The 21,588-nt window shown below is 41.4% G+C and overlaps 1 protein-coding gene across 2 annotated transcripts in view; it reads right to left on the reverse strand.

Annotated features, from left to right (window-relative positions):
* Positions 1-21,588, reverse strand: part of fras1 (Fraser extracellular matrix complex subunit 1) — a 222,655-nt gene that overhangs the window by 52,496 nt on the left and 148,571 nt on the right. For both annotated transcript variants that reach the window (XR_001960653.2, XM_018673668.2), the window contains exons 26-28: positions 19,971-20,274; positions 15,761-15,845; positions 8,819-9,142 (exon numbers count right to left, since the gene is read on the reverse strand). Coding sequence is in view for 1 of the 2 variants with exons in the window: in XM_018673668.2 (XP_018529184.1) it covers positions 8,819-9,142; positions 15,761-15,845; positions 19,971-20,274 (713 nt within the window). In the remaining variant the exon portion in view is untranslated. The remainder of the gene's footprint in view (positions 1-8,818; positions 9,143-15,760; positions 15,846-19,970; positions 20,275-21,588) is intronic.

Below are 21,588 nucleotides of genomic sequence, written 5' to 3' on the forward strand. Positions count from 1 at the left end.
CTCACCTTTTCTCACATACTGAGAAGAAATCTGTCTCTCGAGCTGTTACAGCTATTAGACCCACAGTGAGACTGAAACCCTCTGGGGATATGTCTGTGGTGGGTGTCTGGTTATAGCAAGATCTGTGCAGCTTAATTTTAACTGATTTGAAGACTTAAAACATCCAACTGTGTCATTTTTTCTTTTCTAACCAATGTCTGTCAGCAGATTTCTTCAGGGCACTGTAAGATTGGCAAGATGGTTTGTTAGTTAAGCCCAATTAAACTAGGAAAAATAAAATATATCACCTCCTGTTTACATTAAATTTACTTCCAAACACGTCAAACTGACTCAAACTGAGAAATTCCATGTGAAATCCCTGCGGTCTAGACACTGATGCATACAGAGAAACAGAGGCAGATGAAGTTTGTTCTTCAGGTGCAGCCTGATGCCAGTTTCACTTTTCGTTGTCACAGACTGTGCAGCTTGTTTTATTCCACATCTGTTGTAACCTCAGGTATGTGAGTCCCAGGAGTCCGTTGTAAAGCTCTGTCAATCAGCAGCGGTGTCGCCTGTGCACTGAGCCTGCAGTCAGCTCCACCAATCACAACGCATCGCAAAAATAATCAATCTGCAGCTTCTCTGTCTCAGAAATGACAACACGACTCTAGAATCAGACTTATTTTTGTGATGCCGTATTGATCCACAACATTGTTTTGCTCACCCTCACTCCAAGGCAAAGAAGAAAGAGCGGGATCGGCTGCAGAGAGCGCACCGAGCCGGTGGATGATTCAGTGTCGCTCGAGGACATTTCAACAGGGAAGATGCCTGCTGTCGGGGAGGTTTTGAAACTAGACCTCTTACTCACCGTGTCACCCTGCTGTCTAAATAAAAACAGGCACGACACACTTCTTGGGCATCTATAAAACCAACCCGCTATTTATTCTGTAAACAGGAGCTCCACATTTTACATCAGGATGATGTTAGCTAGTTGTCAGAAATAGAAAATGTGTGTTTATATTCACAGATGTGCCTGAGCAACTCTTGACAGTAAGAAAATCACACATAAATTCCTTAAAAACGCCGTCTGCACCACAGGAAGTTAACAACATTTCGTTTCAGAGCAAACCTTTAGCCTAATGTTAGTCCTAATATACTAAATAAATCAAAAACTTTTGCGGAAAAGAAATGTAAAAGAAGAAATGGACACACACTTTGATCCACACTGTAAAGGATTCATAAGATCGATCAAAATCATAACTCATAAATCATTTACAAATGTTGTAAAGCCCCCAATAAAGTGTGTTTGACCTAACAGAAAAGCTTTGCACAGCAACTCTGACAAAACTGAGCATAGCTTTAGGCCCTCTTCACATGACAACATTGTGAAAATGATCTTTGTGCACACTGATCTGCAAAAACGACTGAAAACGTAGTAGAAAGTAGTGTGCATGCCAGGCCAGTAGATGGCGATGTAACTTGATGAAACTGAAGCATAAACACAGCTCGTTAGTCCGCCATTGTTGTTCTTCTTCTTCCTCGTTTACTGTTTTATGCAAAAACTGTTGTCGTGTAAACAGGGTCAGCTGATTCGCTCTATGGATCCAATTAATAAATCTTATACAGGGCGCCCTATTTAAGCTGCTTTACCTTTTGCAAACCACTTTGCCTCCAACCCAGCTCCTCCTTTTCATGCTACATCTGACTTAATCAATGTCATACAGTTAAAATATAACTTATTAAAATTTTGAAATATCTGCAAATAAAATTTTCTTTGACTTAAATGGTCGCATCTTATTAACGTATATAACTAAAGACTTGATGGCTTATTATAAAATGAGGGGGACGTTTTTAGCTGCATTGTTACAAAAGAGAGGCTAAAGTGATTTTGTCAGAACTGGCAACCCAAAACAATTTATTAATTATTAGTAAAGCAATAAGTTAAAGCCTACAAACCTTTCTGTCGTAGTAGAGAGTGGTACTTAAACTTTCATAAAACATTCAGGTCAGTCTTAGGTCAGCTCTTTATAAAGTTTTTAGCTGAACACACAAACAGACACACACAGCTGACCATTTGCTGCCAGAGAGAATGAGTGCAGTGGTATAAACACCGTGGCAGTAGGTTGGTAATAGATTACAAGAGTGTGCACAGGTGTGAGTATGAGTTTGTGTGCATGCGTGGTGTCTGTGTTTGCTGATAACAACCTGCAGACCATCTGTGGCCCTTCTGCCCGCCGCTCGGCTGATCCAAATCACACTATTTCAGCGGAGCAGCAACAGCAACAGCAGCAGCAGCAGCGGCGGGCAAAGAATCGCAGACGAGCAGTGGATTGCCGAGGAAGAGAAAACACATAAGTCAGCATGGCAGGCTTTTAACTCAGAGGACCACATCATCCAGGAGATTATCAAGCTCTCCGGATGAACACCAAGGTCTCTCAAGGACACTCAGACCCAGAAACAGCACACTCTTCAGAATAAGAGGGCAGAGGGACCTTTTTAGATTCACAGGTTTTGCCAATACTCCTGATTTCCCCAGACCTCTAACTTCTCCTGACTCTTTGTCCTCCAGTTGCAACCCCATTTGGTAATTTTCCTATTTTTTGTCCCCTGGATAACACAGCGATCTAATGAGTTTTTTTCCAAGTGAGATTTGTGTGTTGCCACATTAGACAGACGAGCAGTCTAATCTCCTACAGACAGGTGCAGAGAAAATGAAATGCTGATGCAAATTTCTCTGCTTTTTGACCTCTGGGAAAGCAAGAAACTGAATTTGCTTGATGTAATTTGCGATTGACAAGATACAAAGTATAGAGAAGGTGGGAGATGGCGAATTAAACAAACAAAGAGGAAGAGGATTGCAGACGGCACATTAGAGAAGCAGAATCCACTTAATTCAACGGATTTGTTGGCTCATTGTTAAGTGTTTGTGATGATCTGTTCATTTAAAGCATCTTATCTTGTGATGGGGTAAATGTGGGAGTGATGCTAATGCAATGTCAATGTTCCTCTGGATTTATGTCTTCAGCTCCACCAACAATCTTGGAACCGTTTTACTTTAAATCAAATGTCTTTGCATTGAATAGTGGAAATAAGATCTTGTATTTTTCAAAGTGGATGATTAGAAGTTCTTAGTTCTGGATCTAACATGCAATCGTGTCAGCAAGAAGGTTCTGGGTTCGATCCCGACTTCCTCCCACAGTCTAAAGACACGCAGGTTGACTGGTGACTCTAAATTGCCTGTAGGGGTTTTAGGATTATTTGTCTCTATATGTCAACTCTATGATAGACTGGCGATCTGTCCAGGGTGTATCCCACCTCTTGCCCAGTGTCAGCTGCGATTGGCCCATATCCCATCCACAAGTCTCAAAAGATCAGTTGTACAGATAATGGATGGAGGAGAGAAAAACTTGAGACTTGGATTGATTGAGGACTGATCTGAAATCTAAAAAATTTTAAGTTGAAAATGAAAGCAAGAACATTCAAGCCTTAATTTGGAAGTTCTTGACGCTATACTCAAATCCTTAGTTTGAATCTGGTAAAATCAAGGTCAGACGGTGACAGTCACACCTTACCACAGACTCTTACACAACATGGAGTCACTTTGATGATTTACATTCACAGACCTCAAAGACATGCAGGTTTATTGACCTAAGATTGACTTGACATGAATGTTTTATGAAAGTTTAAGCACAACTCTAGTAAGACAAAAAGGTCTGAAGGCCTAACTTACTGCTTTACTAATAGTTAATAAATTGTTTTAGGTTGCCAGTTTTGGAAATATCACAGCTGTGGGGAATCCATTTATAAACACTCACTTTCTCATTTTAGAATAAGTCTTTAGTTATATACACTCACCAGCCACTTTATTAAGTACACCTGTTCAACTGCTTCCTAACGTAAATATCCAATCAGCCAATCACGTGGCAGCAACTCAGGCATGGTCAAGACGGAAGAAACTTGATTTAAGTGGCTTTGAATGTGGCATAGTTGCTGGTCTGAGTATTTCAGAAACTGCTGAAAGACTTGCACTGTGACTACGCTTATGAAGACAAATGACTTGATTTGGACTTGTCGTAAATGACATTGGATTTGTCTTGAGCTTGTTATTACAAGATGTTTGACTTAGATAACACACTGGTCACACACGTCCACTTATGACTTACAGATTGCATTTGCACTCAGTTTTGGGTGATTAAAACTCATTAAAATTTCATTAAGAGTAATTTAATTTAAGAGTTATCTTCTCTGTTTACCTCTAGTGTAGAGTTAAATAAAGGTAGGAGGGAGGTGATGGGTTCCTGGTTGGGATAAGTGAAGGCCATTAGCCGATGGTCCAGAAAATCATTATTTCATACCTTAATGTTTAGAAAAAACAACCCAAACAACATCATTCTTATCCTCAGCCGCAGCATTGTCGAAAACAAATGCATGAACACATGCATAATTAGAGTCCTTTACAGGGCTTTGAGTCAGCAGGCCTGAGGTGGACTGTAAATAGAGTTGATGCTGGATGGAGAGCTTTTGGCTGCAGTCCACAAAAAACAGAAAATAAATGACTTTGCCGAGATGGGAGTCGGTGTCATCCATAAAACATCGGCTAGCTGCTGCTGACTGGGATGGTCATGCTGTTGTAATGACAATGACATTGTCATCGCTCATATTTCCATAATTCCACTGGTGGTGGGGTGAACGGGACGAGGTGATGGACTTGTCAAACAAAGTGAAAGTCACAGAACGGAGATTGAATCCTTATCTGAGGCTCATTTTAATATAATCTCAATGAAACATGCCGGCGCGGTGTCTAAAATGTCAGAGCATGTGGTAAAAGTAAACATGGGCTCTGTGCAGCGACAACAAATCAGAGCAAAGACTTAAGATACGAAGCATCGTTTAAAAAAACAAAACCTCAAAATAAATAATTGTACTTCAGCGAAGTGCTCAGCAGAAGAGCTGAACTAAAACCACTCAGCCTCCCTCTTCTGTTTGACAACAGAGCTGAGCTATTAGCCGTCCAAAGCTGGATGGCTGATCAGAAAAAAAATATCTAATTCCCTTCCATTTTTGCTGGGGAACAGAGGAGCCTGAGGGTCTTTCGCAGGCTCAAAGTGTTCTCCCCGAGACAGTAATTGAAAGCCAAGGGTCCTGCTTTCCATTCAGCCGAGCTCCAGCTCAGCTCAGGGCTCAGGCTCAGTCGAGAGAGAAAGTCCATCCATCAGAGGGTCATTACAGGCCTGATTAGTCTCCTGCTTTAGAGCTCAGTAATCCAACTTTCAGGAAGTCTATTGTCCCTGGCACAGCCTGGCATCAACAGCCACCGCTGCTGCCTGGATGGTGGGCTTGGAAGTACAAAGACTGCCACGGTCTGAGAACTAAGGATTCTGCGGCTTGGGTTTGTTAAATCCAAGCAGAGCCAAGAGTCACTGATTTTCTTTTCTTTTCTTATTATTCTGTTCTTGTATTTTTCTTCCATGCCACCGCTGATCTCACAAGTCGATTCCTCAGTGGAATACCTAAAGCTATATTAGATTTGGCACAGTGGCAGCTCGACGCGGCAGTGGGAGGTTTGAACTTCAGTTTGAACTTGAATATCCAGAAATCCTGCGAGGTAACATCAGTAAACTGCACACAGCATGTTCATGTTTACCACCACAGCTGTGCTGTGATACAATATATCAAAAAGAAAAGCAAAGTGGCACAGAGGGAGTGGTGGCGAACTCACAAGCTGCAATTTGGGAATTTATTTTTAACTATAAGTGTGCCACTTCCTGGTTTAAACAGTCGTGCATTTATGAAATCTAAATATACTTCTTTAACTGCCTTTCTTCTTCTTGTGTCATGGCGGGTAAAGACTATATCGCTCTTGGCACTCTACTTTAATTTCTATTCTATGGCTCTATCTACCTGTGCAGAGCAAACAAGAGGCAACAAGGGGTGACAACGGCATCGCTGGGATTCGTCCAGAAGCCCTTGACATAAATCAAGGACAGTCCCTCAGCTTTCCATCATGCTGTCCATCCTGCTCTGTCTAGCTAATGACAGAATGCAGCATCAGGACATTTTACAGTAAATGAACAATGGTGAGTGTGTGTGTGCGGGATGATATTGATTTACAGAAGGGGGAGGGGTGAAGGAGTTGAGGTGCACCATCCGTACGCAGCCAGACAAACAGAGCTGCCATCCAAATCCTAAACTATGGTGACTGTGTAAGCAGAAAAACTGAGGGAGAAAAGTTTCTCTGCTGCTAAGACAAAAGTATAACTGGGACACAATCAGGTGGGATGTTGTTTAGTATCATCTGAAGGTTTATTTTTCAGTGATATAAAATCTAAACCCAAGTTGACCCGAGTGAAGTTACTACTTCTGACTGAAACCAGGAAAATACACATTTTGAATAACATCTAAAGTGTGTAAATCAGGTACAACTTGTGTATGTGTTTGTACACTTTCGTCATGAGACCTGACTTAAAACTGCGACCGCTGTCAGTTGCGTCAAGTTACAAGAACAAAGACCAGAGAGTTGACTTTGACTTAATGATGTGAAATCTGACTCACTTGAGATTTGACTTCTTGGAAAACTTGTGATTTAGAGGTAAAGAAAAACTGGAACACCAAAACCACATAGTTTATGTATTTAAATATTAATCCTTTAATGCAGAGCATGACTGAATTAAGAAAAAAAAAACACTGTGAGAACAGAAAACAATGAGTTTAATGTTTCTTTTCAGACTGCTCAGTGTATTTTGATGGTTAATTCAAATACATAAGTTTAACCTTTACGCCTTTTCATCTCTGTACTGTACCAGGAAGCAGGGGGTACAGGTTTTTATGAATATTTTATTAAAATAAAAGAACCTGGTCTGAACTTGTGCCTAATGTATTGGTCGCTGCTTGTATGTATTCAGATCTCTAGCTTGTTGCAATTGCAAATGAAGACTTGAGACTTGACTTCGGCTTTGCTCAAAAACCTTAAAAACCTAAAAGCCTCTATATGGTTTGTACAATTTCTCAGAAAGAATATTTTAAATTTGCTCTTGGCAACACTTATAGTGCATCAGAACAATAATAAACATAATCAACAAGCTTTATAGTTACACAGAAATGAATTCACTCTACTTGCTGCTTTCAACTGAAATGAGGTGTCAGAGCTGAGCTGGTATAAAAATTGGAGAAGTTTCTTAGTTTCTTTTAGTATATTTATGTGCGTATGTAAAGTAGTCTGTCAGGTTTGTGTGTGTGTGTGTGTGTGTGTCAGCAGTGGATGCATCGATCACAGACATACGGAGACAATGTGATCCTCCAAATTGGGAGATTGACAGAGCAGTGAGTGGAGCACAAAAACAAGACTGATGCCTGCAGGCCATAAACACACACCAACAGATGTATTTCTATACCTGTCAAGACACTCACTGACACAATACATTCCCATAATGCATCACTAAACCCTTCACAACAATATCTCTGACTCAAAAAGTTTTACCACACAAACACCAGTCTGAAGATGTCCTCAGTTTTCAAAATGTCCCCACTCTGAAGGTCTAAAACTGGTCCCCACAATGACTCATTACACACAGACACACACATATATTTATGTTTGTGTGTGTGTGTGTGTGTGCGCTCATGGCTTTGTAACAGAGTGAGCTGCCAAATCTCCCTCATGCCAAACACCCCTCATCTGGCCGCTCTCCTCTTCGGTCACGGCACAATGAACTTGTTGCCAGTTAATTGCGTCCTTGTCATAAAAGCAAAAAAAACCCCGTCACCAGAAGCGATGACAGAGGAGAGGCGATAACGGCTGCCATTTTAGAGGCCTGACCCCCCGTGCTCTCTCTCTTTCTGTAACCATGATTGAACATGCAGGAATCAGTCTGTGCCTCAAAGTCAACAGATCACATTATGTGGACACGTCGAGTGAAATGCTAAAAGTTCAGGCAATGAAAGAGGGTGTCAAAAATGTTTAGACAGGTTTATCTCAGAGCATAGTGTAACTTAAGAACAAGAATATTTCTTGACATCTGATATTATCCGATTCTGCAAGAGACAGAAATGTTGTTACCTTGACTCAGACTACCTGTCATGGAGGAAAGAGTCAGAAATCAGTCCTTGAACTTATTTTTATAAAATAAACACATGAGGTTTGGCATTTATGAAAATTTAAACACATTTAAAAAAGGATTTTCACTTGGATTTAATGCTTCCACACATTAAAGTGTTTCCTGCCGCTGGAGCATGACTCAGGATGTGTTTCTACTAAGAGAAAGTGAATTCTAAAATGGGTGGAAATGCTAATTAAATTCAGAAGCTGCAGTCAAAGAGATTTCTGTGTGGATTTGTGAGCAGATGCACTTGTTATAGTCTTTTTCTATTTTTTTTTTTTATTTGATTCTTTGTGAATTTCTGCCCCACAATGATCTGTTTGGAAAAGAAAAAACAATCGCTCATTTTTTTGTTTGAATTATAGTCTGGTGAAGCGACACTAGATCTTTGAGGTGCAACACACTAATTTGGCTCAGCTGTGTTACATCCAGGAAAGAACTTCATCCAGTATTAATAGAGGATTGATGCAGGAGCTGCTGAGATGTTTGAACTGAGGCGGTGAGGAGCAGGACGACTCTAAATTAAACACCAGAGAGCCTTTAAAACATATCTTTAAATTTAAAAGTGTATTTGTTGTTCTTTTATTATTTATTCGAGGTTCAAATCCTTGTAAACAGTATTTCTTTTATTAATGCAGGTTAGATGCAGGATAAGTGTATGAATGCAGACTTCTACAGCTACTAAAAGCAAATCAATCATCAGCCCTGAAGCATTAATCTCCCATCATCCCCTGTGTCCGTCTTACCTTCTGATTGATGTGGACTCGGAGGAGAACATTCCTGTAGCTGTGGCCGTCGTTGACCTGCAGCACCGCGCCGTCCTCCGACCCCTCCGAGCCGTCGTGGACGTACTGGATCTGCTCCCTCGACAGCTCCTCCAGCTTGAATCGGCTGAGCGCCCGGTCGCCGTGGAGACGGGTCAGTCGGCCGTGGCGGGGCGGTTCGAGGACCATGACCAGGACGTCAGCCGGGTTGTCGGAGTCGTCGACCTGCAGGACCGACTTGGTGATAGGCGCCACAGCGCCGCGGCCCTCCACAGGTAAAGGGGTGAGAGTCATGACCGTCGGAGGCTGGGAATGATTTGAAGAAAAGAAGGGAAGAGAGGCTGAGAAGAAGAACGTGCTTTGATTATAAACCGTCAATTTTCACGGTAAAAAGCAAAGTTAGCGTTGAACTTGTAAAACACAGCGAGTAGACACAGCAATTTCTGATGATGAATCTTCTCCCAAAGGGTCGGGGGCATGGGGGCTGTGGTGTTCCACCGCTAATGGAAATGAAGAAGATGAAGGTAAGGGGGTGCAGGGGGAGGTGGGGGAGGATAAGCGGGGCGTCTCATTAAGCTGCACTCAGTCGTACCTGCAGCCTCAACACGGCTGGAGGAAAGCTTCATCTCGCTAACAAAGTAATTTCCAGGAGCACTGGTGAGAGCAGGAGGCCTCCCATTGTGAGCAAGGGTATGACTTCATCCAGAGCCCACTGTGTGTCTTTGTATGTCTACGCTTGTAATAAAGGAATTGAGGATTAGAGGTTCAGGATGTAGGTATTTGTGAAGCCATTGTGGCTGGTTCTCTCTTCTTTGAGAGAATAATTAGACCTTGAATTCTACACATTTTTGTTTCTTAAAGAGATTAAGTGATATTTTTGAAACTATAACTGACTCTAATCAAGCTGATCTACGCTCAAGTGTTAATTCTTCTGATAGGTTTGGTTTAGTGACTTATTTGATGCTATAAAAATGGGTGTAAAATCATGATTGACAGCTGTGATTGACTTGCGATTGGATTGGTTTGGCGAGAGTAGAGACACCTTGTCCATCTTTACAGACATTCATTAGTCATGTGGGATATAAGGGGTGTTTGTTTCTCTTGGTACAGGCTGTTGTCTTATCTGTTTTAATGGTTCGCTTACAGTTTTCTATGTTTGAAAATAATGAATATACACACTATCTTAAGTTCAAATAATGTGCCAAGAGTTGAATTTCCACGTTTTTACAAACTCTAAATGTACTTCCACAGTTTTTGAGACATTAAAATAAAAACACACTTTCCCATCCCTATCTATACATAATCTTTTAAGCTCAGAGATAACTTTAGAACAAGTCTCTTGAGGATAGAAGTGCATTTGCATCTTCTGTGTGAGTTTGAATATCTGACAAGGAAAACAACAAACAATGGAAAGTTAAGGCTAGAGGCCCAAAAAATGGCACAGATGCAGTTCATTTTTATATGAAACTCCATTCCAAAACATTTGTTAGCGGCCCAACTTGGCAGCGACGGAGGCACAGGTAGAGATGCATGGGCTGCACCCACGGAGAAACGCCACTCTGCCATGGCCCTAAATCAAACCGGCTGTCAGGTAGGGGAGCGCCGAGCTGCTCGCCCTGACATGGGGCTGGCGTCCAATTCGTTGCCCTCGTCGGCTGCTGGCTGAGCTCCAGTTCTTTGCCATTACAGCAGCAGAAGCTTCAGCAAAAGGAGGGGACACATGAAACAAGCTGGCACCGCAGAGAACAATGACTAGTGGAGAGTCATACACACACTTTCCCACTGTGTGTCCTCGCATCAAAGTGACCTCTGGCTGAAATTACTTGACACAGAACTTATAAAACACAGAAGGAGTGTGTTGTTATCTGCAGCCCTTTGCCCTTTGCCGTTTGGTGACAAAATTTTAAGACATCAGAGGAATTATGTCCGAGACAGGCGACTGAGGTCTCGGGCGTCCACCTAAATCCTGTATCGTCTCTGCTGCAATTCGTAGGAGGCAAACAAAAAGGTTTTGGCTGCACTGGTGGGGGCTGAAAGTGGGTGTGTGTGCTCTGCTTTTAAATCGTGCTAAGACATGCTAGCTCACTAAAAGGGAACCAGCAAAATCTCCCCCTGAGGCAGACAAAAACAAACACAAACACAGACACACTCAGGTAGGAGGGCTAACCTTTTATCCTCACCCAACAGGTGAGGGAGAGGTGAGGTTCATGTTTGGAAGCCATGGGGCCCTTGGGGCTCTGCAGCACTTCAGGATGATGGAAAAAGCTTTTTTTTTTTTTTTTTGGTGTTTTGTTTTTCATTTACTCTTTATTTTGTTTTGTTTTTCCTGCTGAGTTTGTGCTAGATGGGATTCAGAGACACAACGGTCAGAGTGGAAGCCTTCCCCAAGTCGATATCATCCCCTGCTTCTTCTTGGTTTGTAACGCTGCCTTTTATCTGCAACTGTCCTTTCATGTTTATGTGTCAAGCTGTCACAAAAACACTGTTGTACTCCTGATAAAGGATAACTCTGGTATTTTCCCATATTTTTGGTTGTAAATAGCTGATAGGGACAAAAGTCTGTATGCAGTACAAGTGTACCAAGGCCGCCATGAACAGCTGCTGCGATGTAATCCAACTGAGCATTTGGCTATGTCACAGTACGTCCACTAAAGTGCTGGTTTTTGCCACTGACAGGCTCAGATTGTTATTATCAATGTCTTTTTATTGAAGAGTAAGATCCTTTTTGTTTACCCAGAAACATCGCTATATCAGTACCAGACTCCATTGACAAAAACTGGAATTTTACCAAGCAGAACACAGGAGCTGCTGGAATACCACTGGACTGTTTATTTGTGTTACTGTGTGGAACTTTTACTTATTTGAAGGATATACTAATACTTCTTCCACCGCTGAAAGTCACACAATAACACAAACAAACTAACAGGTGGAGGCAGCTTCTGCGTCCTGCTCTGTAAAATTCCTGTTTTTGTCAATGGAGTCTGGTATTGATATAAAGCGATGTTTCTGGTTAAACAAAAAGGATCTTACTCTTTAATAGAGAGGTCCTTTAACCCGAACCTATAGTAAAAAAAGAAGCATAGTGAAGTGTAATAATTGTAAACTATTCTTTAAACTGCTATTTTTATTTATAGACACTATTCTAAACATAAAAAAACAAATCCCAAGCTAGAAGATGGTTTGGTATCGACTGACAGCTAAGAGCACTACAGAGCGTCCACAGCAAAGAGAGCCCTGTACTGAAGATATCACTAGAGCCTTAGAAACTTTAAGATTGCCTCTTTAAGACGAAAATGTAAGCTAAAAAATGATACGTGCTTTGTGTGTGTGTGTGAGACCACCTCTGTAGAAATGCTATCAGCAGGTATTGGCCTCTTAGAAACTTTTTTCCAAATGAAGCAGCCACTCCTGTCTGAAGGGGGAAAGGCTATCTGCAGCTCAGATCTTTCATTCCTGAGGCTATTACAATCTAAAGCGCCCGCTGGCTGGGGATCAGATAGGGATTTCAATCAACAGTTTCTTTTTTTTCCCAGCTTTTAGTTATAAAAGGAGGGGCTGCATAACCACAAATGGTCTTTTTCTCTATGCCATCCTGCTTTAGAGTCAACTTGTTCGACAGCGCCTTCTGTATCTTTATCTATTCAATGGTTACTTACAAAACAAGACTTGAATTTTCTGGAAACATGTACGACTTTCTGTCACCCAGATGCACAGATACAGAAAAGATCTATAACACCACAAAAAGACAAGGTGAATTTATGGGAATCCTTCTTTGTAAGAACAGTGTAAACAATGAGAAGACTGACAGCTGCATCAGTGTTTGTGATGCTCTTTGATGTCGAGCGAAAGGAGCAATCACATGGGACTCTGTAGCTCTGTTTCTCTTTGTGATGTTTGTCCCAACATTTTTCTGGAGTGAAGAGGTCAGTCAAAGATGGAAAAACAATAGAGAGAGACGATGGAGAGATAGCCGTCTGAACAAAGGAGAAGATCAACGTCTCATCCAACCACTCATACTGAAACTAAACAACATTATCGCTTCCTGGTGCCTTCAAAATGACCCAAGTGACTCGAATTGGTGTTTTCTGATGTGCCACCTTAATAATTTAAGTCTCATTAAGTTTCAGCAACTACAACTACTTGGTTTAGGTTAGGGAAAGATTGCTGTGATGGTTTAAAGAAATGTTGACTGTTAAAACATCCACCACAAACACCTCCCTGAGGAGTTCCTCCTCTGATATTTCTTTTAAAAAGTTACATCTTCCATCATAAATACTAAACATCTGCCCTCAACCACTGTGTCTATAGTAGTTGAGGACGTTCCCTTGTTCCGGCTGTCTTCCCCGCATCCTCCAACTCGATTAGTGTTTGTTTGTGCTGCATGAGTGAAAGGAAAACTCTGGAGGATGTCCTGATGCTCCGGACTTTCTCTGGAGCTCGTATATGAAAGCAGCTTGTGACAGAGAACAAATCTGTGTACTGGTAATAAACTGAACACAAAGGCTGGTTTTTAAATGGTGAAAATCCGCTGCTGTAGAAATGAACTAATCTTGCACACCAGCAGAAAAATGGCCAACCAGCTGTCAGTCAAAGCACAGTCACAGAGGTTGTTTTATGTGCATAAATTACTGTTTTCCCCTTATCAGCTGCTTCTGCTAATATTGTCTGAGAAAGTAGAGCTAATCAAGTGATGGTGTAATTGAGCAGTCCCCCTGAACACACCCAAATACTGTAGCTCCACTCAATCACCATCTGCAAACAGCTCTCTGAGCTCTGCGTCTGCAACACTAATTTACTCAGGCCCCGGCTCAGATTTAAGAAAGCAGTCACGTATGCCCATAAAGTGGGTTTTCACCACAAAGACCTTGAGAAATACAACTGTTTGCAGCATTGACTAAACACTGGCAAGTATGTGGAGCAAAGAAACTGTCTCAGTTGTTTGAATTTAAGGTGCAGGTTTTTAGGAGAGTCAAGAAAAGTTTCCTTACCTGTGTAGGATATATTAACTTCTATATCTTTTCATTTATACTAATACACTTACCCACACCAAAGCTGCTTTTTATAAGAAGAAATTTAGCTTTAAAGTTGGTGCCTAGTGGCAGATTTGGATCATTTTGTTTTTCCTAATCAAAGGCATTTTCCTCTGAGGTAATTACATCATTATTTGAATTTGTTACGCAGGTTTTCAGTCCTGCTATGTTTTATCAACCATCTGTCACATTGACTCTTCAGCTATGTCGTCTGTTTATCTCTGTGTCACACACACACACACACACACACAGAGCAGAGTAACGCAGCTGTCACACTAACCCATCATCAAATCTCTGCGCCTTTAATCCCTTGTTCCTCATTATTTTACATGTTTGTGCCAAAATCAGAGGTCAGCTCGACACCGATCACGACCCGCTGTCAGGCTGCCAGTCGGCCATTTGCAGCCCTCGGCGTCACTCCGCGGGGAGCGGGGTGGGGTGGGGGGGGTCTCATAACAGTGAGGAATGCAGATCAGCTGGGATGATGCAGCAAAATGAGAGACAGCTACAGCTGACAGATTTACCAGATTAACAGCGATTGCAAAGCTACTATATCTCACATGTGGAGTTTTTAGATTGTCTTTAAAGGGTAGGAGCAGTGCAGTTTTGGGCAGGAACGGGCAACTGTCCTTGTCAAAGTAAATCCACTAAAATTCTTGTTTTTTCACTGACGGGCTCAGATTGTTATTGTAAGTGTCTGACAACATTATGGAGAGGATTCCTACACAGATGGAGCTTTTTAGTGAAGAGTAAAATATCACTATATATCAGCACCAGACTCCATTGACAAAAACAGTAATTTTACAGAGCAGAACACAGGAGCTGCTGGAATACCACTGCCTCCATCTGTTAGTTAGTTTGTGTTATTGTGAGACTTTCAGTGGTGGAGGAAGTGTTCAGACCTAACTAACAAAATAAAGGCAGAGATATTCCAGCAGCTCCTGTGTTCTGCTCAGTAAAATTACTGTTTTTGTCAATGGAGTCTGGTACTGATTGTCGGGTACACTGTTCTTGTTCAGTACTGCTCTGAGGTTCACTTTCAGGTTAGTTTGTTTCTATTATTATGTGACTTTCAGTGGTGATAGTATTCAGTTCATTTGTATAAGTAAAAATACCACACAATACCACAAACAAACTGAAGCAGTGGTATTCCAGCAGTTGTAGCAAACAAAAACATTTAACCAGATTCTTTTATTATGTTCAAAAATACCAACGTTATCCTTTAAGCCAACAGCTTTCTGAGATGTAAAAAATTCAGTCATTTTGCCTTTTCTTTTTTTTTTATAAAATAGCATAAATTACTACAGCATAGAAAAATAAACTAAATACTAGCTGCTTTGTTTTGTTCATAGAAAGTGAATGTTAGACCTCCGGCTGTGACATTTTAACCCATCAGTTATCGACTCGACCGAAAGGGAAGCGACTGTGAAACTTGGAGAATCAATTCATGAATGACACATCATGCCCTCAAGAGCCTGACAGTCTAAAAGTACAAGGTTGTGTTAGAAATTTAAGTGAAAATTAAGTGTTAGCGTGATGTCTTCGGTGTGTGTGTTCATGTCTGCACACACACACAGTCGAGCAGAACAGAAAGAAGTGGAGGGAAGATCTTCACACGTCTGTTCTCTTTGGACAAACTTTCTCCACAAGGACACAACTATCGACTTGGCATTTTAACCTCGTAGCACAGACACACACAGTCTGCTGTTTCACAGTAAACTAAATCTGAAAACAAATATGCCTTGGCAGACTATTCTTCTCTATTATTACTGAATTGACCTGCTGTCTATATGTGGCTAATTTTCTGCCGGGAGAACACATTTCTGATCCATCAGTTTATTGATTTAATGTGAAAACAATATGAGCATCTGAATAAATAAGGTTTATATGGTACCTGCATTGACACGGCTTGAACTTGGACTGTTTCTGGTTGAGAGAACAGCTGGGGGTCGGCGACACGCAGGGTGAACTCCCCAGTCCTGCAGAATGAGGGAAAACAAGACAGAAAGAAAGAAAGTCACTTTACTTGAAATATAAGAGGTTAAAGTTCATTCTCTGTCTCTCTCTCTTTGGCCCAGTTCACAATGAACACGAGCTGGAAAACAGCCTTTAGCTAGCCCTGCGGGTTTCTGGGAAAATGAGTCCTGTGAGGCTAAAATAGTGTGTAGTCATTAGACCTAATCACCTCAGTGCTTTCTAGGGGAGTGGAGGACAGTAACAACACACACACACCAGCCCACCTGCTCATACACACACACACACACATACACTCATCATCACCAATATCTCCTCTCACCGTGCCGCCTCAGCATCATCAAAGACAAGGCTTATTACCCACAACTCCCTGGGGGCTGGAGCTGGGACACGGCCAACTGCAGCTGCAGACCAAATGACTGAGCAGGCTGTGGGGGTTTATGATGAGTGAAAGGAAAATACGGCTACAAGCTAAACCCAGTGTAGTGCTTATAAAGGTACGGCAGCATTGTAAAAATAAAAATATCACTTTTGTTTATTTTAATAAACTGAAACTATTTTTGTAAACAAATGAGACTTGTTTTTCTTGTCAGTTCCTCTTCATTCAATATCAACACTTTTACACAGTTAAAATGTTTCTTATGTTTCTTGTTGCATATTTAATCTGCTTCTTAAGTCGTGTTGTTTGAATAGATATGAGTTCAAAAAAACCTATTAAGTTGTAATCCTACTGCTTTCCTTATATTAGCACCCACTGGTAAAAGTGGGTGCTAACCGGTGCTAAGGTTAGCCAGCTAACCTAGCTAGCATTAGCACCCGCTGGTGAAAGTGGGTACCACTGATATAAGATATGGGTATTACAGGGTGTTTCTTGTTATAAGTCCACAACCTTGTGTTTCAGTTGTGTGTGCTGCCAAAATATAGCGAAAATAGCTAGCTGCAGCCGCCTATTTTCACTTTAGCTGGGGTGAAGATAGCTAGCTAAGGCCAGCTTTATTCACGTTAGCTCGGCAGAACAGAAAAGGACTGATAACTGAAGCATGAAGATGTGGGCTCATAGCAAGAAACACCCTGTAAACCCATAGCTTATATCAGGGGTACCTGCTTTTACCAGCGGGTGCCAACCAGTGCTAACGTTAGTTAGGTTAGCTGGCTACTGTTAGCACCCACTGACCTTTGTTTTTCTCTATTCGTTTAAAAATTTAAGCTTATCAAGCTTTTACAAACACTTCCTCTTCTCTTTCTCGTCATAAGGAAAGCGGTAGAGTGACACTGAATAGGTTTTTTGGACTCTGTCTGAGACACGGGACACAGCACTCCGCCATATTGAAAACTGGAGAGCCTCGACAAGTTGGACCAGGAAATAGCACCATCATTGAAACACCAAATGAGACATGGAGAATCTATGACATGGAGTACTGAAGCTGTTCAGTAGTCGGCCTCCTCCTCCAGAAGGAGGTCAGCACTTTAACCGACAAAAACACAAGAAGAAGAACTAGTTTTTCCTTGTAGACTAGTAGATGTGGCAGATGAAGCCATTTTGTCACGTTCTGACTCTCCGACACGATTGGAAAGAAACCGCTAAATCCTACACAACGATCCTTAAATACAACAGAGAACAATGGTTTATTCCAGTGTGATTTTATTGTAACTTTAGCTGCCATTATCTCAAGAACACAAGAGACACACTGTGGATAAGAAAATTGGACAGTGAGCAGCTATTTCCACGACTGCTTAAAGACAAAGATATTACGAATGTGTCTTGAAGAGATGGATGCATTTACACCTTTTCAATACGAAATAAACAGGGACACAGTCTCTTGTAAACCTTCGATATTTGCTGTCATTTCAGTGCCACGCTTGTGCAAGGCAGTACTTCTGTGTAAAACTGGCCTGCCACACTTGCAGCTGTTTCCCTTTAAAATTCATCCCTCACATAACACATTGTTACAGTGCTTTTCAACAATAATAAAACTCTTCTTGAATTATAATTCCTGGCAACAAAAGTGAAATTCGTCTTTATGGCTTTACGGCATTTGTTATGGTTAGAATAATTACGGCCCATTAAAGATGCATTGGGCAGCTTATTAAAATAACATAAGGGATGTATTTCTGGGGGAAAAAATGTCGTAGCACTTCTAAATCTCATTTTATGCACACGTTATAAATGTGACTAGTATATTTGTTGTATTCATTAAAGATGAGAGATGTATTTTTTTTAACGCAGCCTTGATTTAAATGTGGAAAAGCTTTTGATCTGTGTGTATAAATACTTATACTCAAATGTAAAGTGTACCCTTGAAGGCATATAATACAGTTTGTGTCTGTGTCCTGACACTTGTCGTGTTCTGCTGAAGCACTAATGAATGAAAATACCTTCTTTTGAAAAGTGAAATGAGTTCATCTGAGCCCACATTTCACACTTATATTTTATCTTTTATCCTCAGTCACTATACGATGCTTTGAGCACAACATGTTTTTGTTTTTTCTGTTGGACTCAAACCTGAGAGCATTTGTTTTTGGCTCCGTGTCTGTACACATTATCCCCCACTCCACATAATTTGAAAAATATGGCTGTAATATGCAGATTTAATCCTATTTGGGGGTTTTACGTTTTACTGTCGCCATTAATCTAATGGCTCAAATCTGGGCAGCGGACCATATTTTGCTAACTCACTGGCGCGCCGCCATTTCAGGCCAGACCAGCTAAAGTCAGGATTGACTAATGTGTTTAATACGACAATTCTGATTGGCTGAATGGACGCTGGGCTGAAACCCAAAATGCCACAGACTTGTCACAGGGAAATGCCACAGGAGGACAGCTGTAGTGAGGAAAACTGGCTGTAAAGAGGCTGCATGTATTCCCCTCTATGCATATTAGCATCCTCTTTTATCTTCTGGGTAATCAGACTTGGGGGTCAAACGTGGTGAAAATGCAAGAGTATGCAAATCTGGGCCACATTAACCAAAATGTGTAAATGTAATGCATCTCCAATCTTTGTGTAGGTTAATGGAAATGAACTTTCCAACCAGGAAACAGCATAAATCAAACAAGGGGGGGCAGGCAATAACCGGAGGGGCAAAGAATGAAATGTCAGGACACTCATGGATGAGGAAGGAGACAAAGTGTCTGATGTCAAATTTAATAAAGGTAAATATTAAAAGAGAGGCGGCAGGTGTCAAAACGTTCACAATAACAGGAGGAATTCATTTTAGTAACAGATGCATTTTAAATGTCGGATATAAACTGGACAGTGTGGGAAAATATATCCATCCAAATAAATATGTGGAGAAACAAATGCAGCTGCTTCCTTACAGGAAATAGAGTGGTGCAGGAATGAGTCCTAAAACCAGGAAGTAAGTTAGCATGTTAGCATGTTAGCTCTTCCTGTTCCCTCGTCCCAGAGTCAGTGTGTTTCTGGTTAAATGTCTGAAATAAGGTCTGTGGTTTTAACACAAGCTCAAGACATTTTCAGGTTTTATTCTCCGACATAAAATGGGTCAGTAAATCCCCCACTCCTGATGTTTGAAGCTTTTACGTGTCTTAAAAAAGGCGGTTGCTAACGAGTGTCTAAATGAGACTACAGAGGTTGTCGGGGACGTTAACATGAAAACCCATCTACTCACCAGTCCACCTTTACAGCCTCGTTGTGTTTCTACTCACGCTCTTTCAAACTCTCACTAACTTTCTAAGAAGAAAGGCTTTTGTAGAAGAGCTCAGAGCTAAATGAAATGACCAGTTGGAAGCTTAGTGGTGGAGACGTTGACGTCATGTGACCGTGGTGTAGTTGGTTTATAGCCTAACATTAGCTTCTTACTCCTGGATAAATGATTTACTGTGTCCTTCAGATGTCAATCAAATGAAATGCTTACTCTGTAGTTTGGATGTTTTACATCAGACGTGAGAGGAGGTCTGCTGGAGCACAATCAACCAGGGTTGGACCCGTTCATATGAGACACTTCTATACAGACTGATGAACTGATGAACCTTCTGCCTCTGTTTTGTCCTCTCTCTCTCTCTCTCTCTCTTTTCAGGGATTTGATTAATGACATTTAAATGCCAGTGTCATTAAACTAATTTCCATCTCTACCATTTCTACCTCCTACAGAACCCCATCAGATCCACTGACCTTGCTTTGTCTTTCTGATGTTTGAACCGGACCCGGCCGGCCCTCAGCTCCGCCCAGGTGAAGGTGCCGTCCCTGGTCAGTTCCTGGCCTGCCTTCCCTCGGCCTCCTCCCCTCTCTTCTCCTTCCTCCCCTCTGAACAGAACCAGCCGCCCGTTGTTCGGGCTCTGGACGAGCTGGAAGATCAGACGCTCCGAGGGGCTGTCGGGGTCCTTCACGTGGAGCAGTGTGGGGGGCAGCGGGACAAAACCACTGAGGGGAACCAGCAGGGAACCATTGACCCGGAGGGTAGGAGGGCGGGTGTTCGCTGAGAGGAGGAGGGACGACAGAGAGAGAAAGAAAAAATGAAATTAATTGTCTTTGTCTTAATAAGAAAACAGATTTCTGAGAAGAGAAGGAAGAGAAATACTGACAACAAGTTTCAGAAGTTCAAGTTCAAAAGTTTTGGGATACGATTATTTTCATTATAGCTGATGTGATTAAAATAAAAAGTCTTAAAGCAACAGAAAGTAACTTTGCTGAGCAGCAGCGCCCTCTGCTGCCACGAGTGGTAATTAATTCTGTTGGTCTGAGCAGTTTAATGGTTTTCATGTACAGAAAACAAAGCCTATCTATCTCTTGACCAAAACAAGACTGAATATACAGGGTATATTACCCATGATCCCCGGCTTCTGGAGGAGGAAGTGCTGTTGCTGTAACAAACACACCACACTCTGTTTCTAACTCTGACATTTACAAAGTTTCCTGCCTGGATATCAGAGATGATATCAGAGATGACTTCTGAGTCTTTGTAACTGATCTACAGTTCAGCTTTACTCTGGAACTTTCTGGGCTGTGATTTTAAGGTCAAATAATTAGATACTGTTGCTTTAAGTGAGGAAACATTTACTGAAAAAAGCTTCAGGCAATTGAACATACAGCCTCTAATTAATACATTTAAATGATTTTTACAGCTACATCTAATTAAAATTACAGCAGGCGAAGAGGACGAGGGTGTTTGTGCACGTGGGAGAAATGGCGGGTGAAATACGAGCGAGGCGTCTTGGTGTTGGCGTGGCATTTCAGAAGTTGGCTTTAATTGGAACCGACTTTGTTCAGGAACTTTTTAAAGATCAGCTCTTTTTGAGAGGCCACGTTGTAATCTCATTATATCTCCTCTAATGATGCCAACAGGCACTCTAAAATCTTAAACTTTCGGCCATATAATTAAACTCACGAACAGAGAATAAGTGTGTCGTTTAAAGCACTAGTTTCTGAACTTTTTTTCTTGACTGGCAAAAATGAAAAAAAGAAAAAAAGCAATTTCTTTCCAGGCGATTTCACTTGATTAACTTGTGGATTAGTTGAAGCCTAGAGGCTGAAAAATGTTCATTATTTCACAAGAAGAAAGCATTTATCACAAAGGCGCGTGATAATATATTTCTATTAGAATTATGCTTTGTCACATTTCATAAATCATCTCACAGCCACGTTTCGCTCCTGACGGCCTCGACATCCAACTGTTTGATCATAAAAACAAGAAAATATAAAAAAGAAAAGTACAGTAGACTCCTCTAATGACCCGACTCTGCAGAGGATGCTTCAGCTGCTTTTTTCAACAGAGCCAATTATTATATTACTA

Source organism: Lates calcarifer, linkage group LG13, assembly GCF_001640805.2.
Source record: "Lates calcarifer isolate ASB-BC8 linkage group LG13, TLL_Latcal_v3, whole genome shotgun sequence".
NCBI lineage: Eukaryota > Metazoa > Chordata > Actinopteri > Centropomidae > Lates > Lates calcarifer.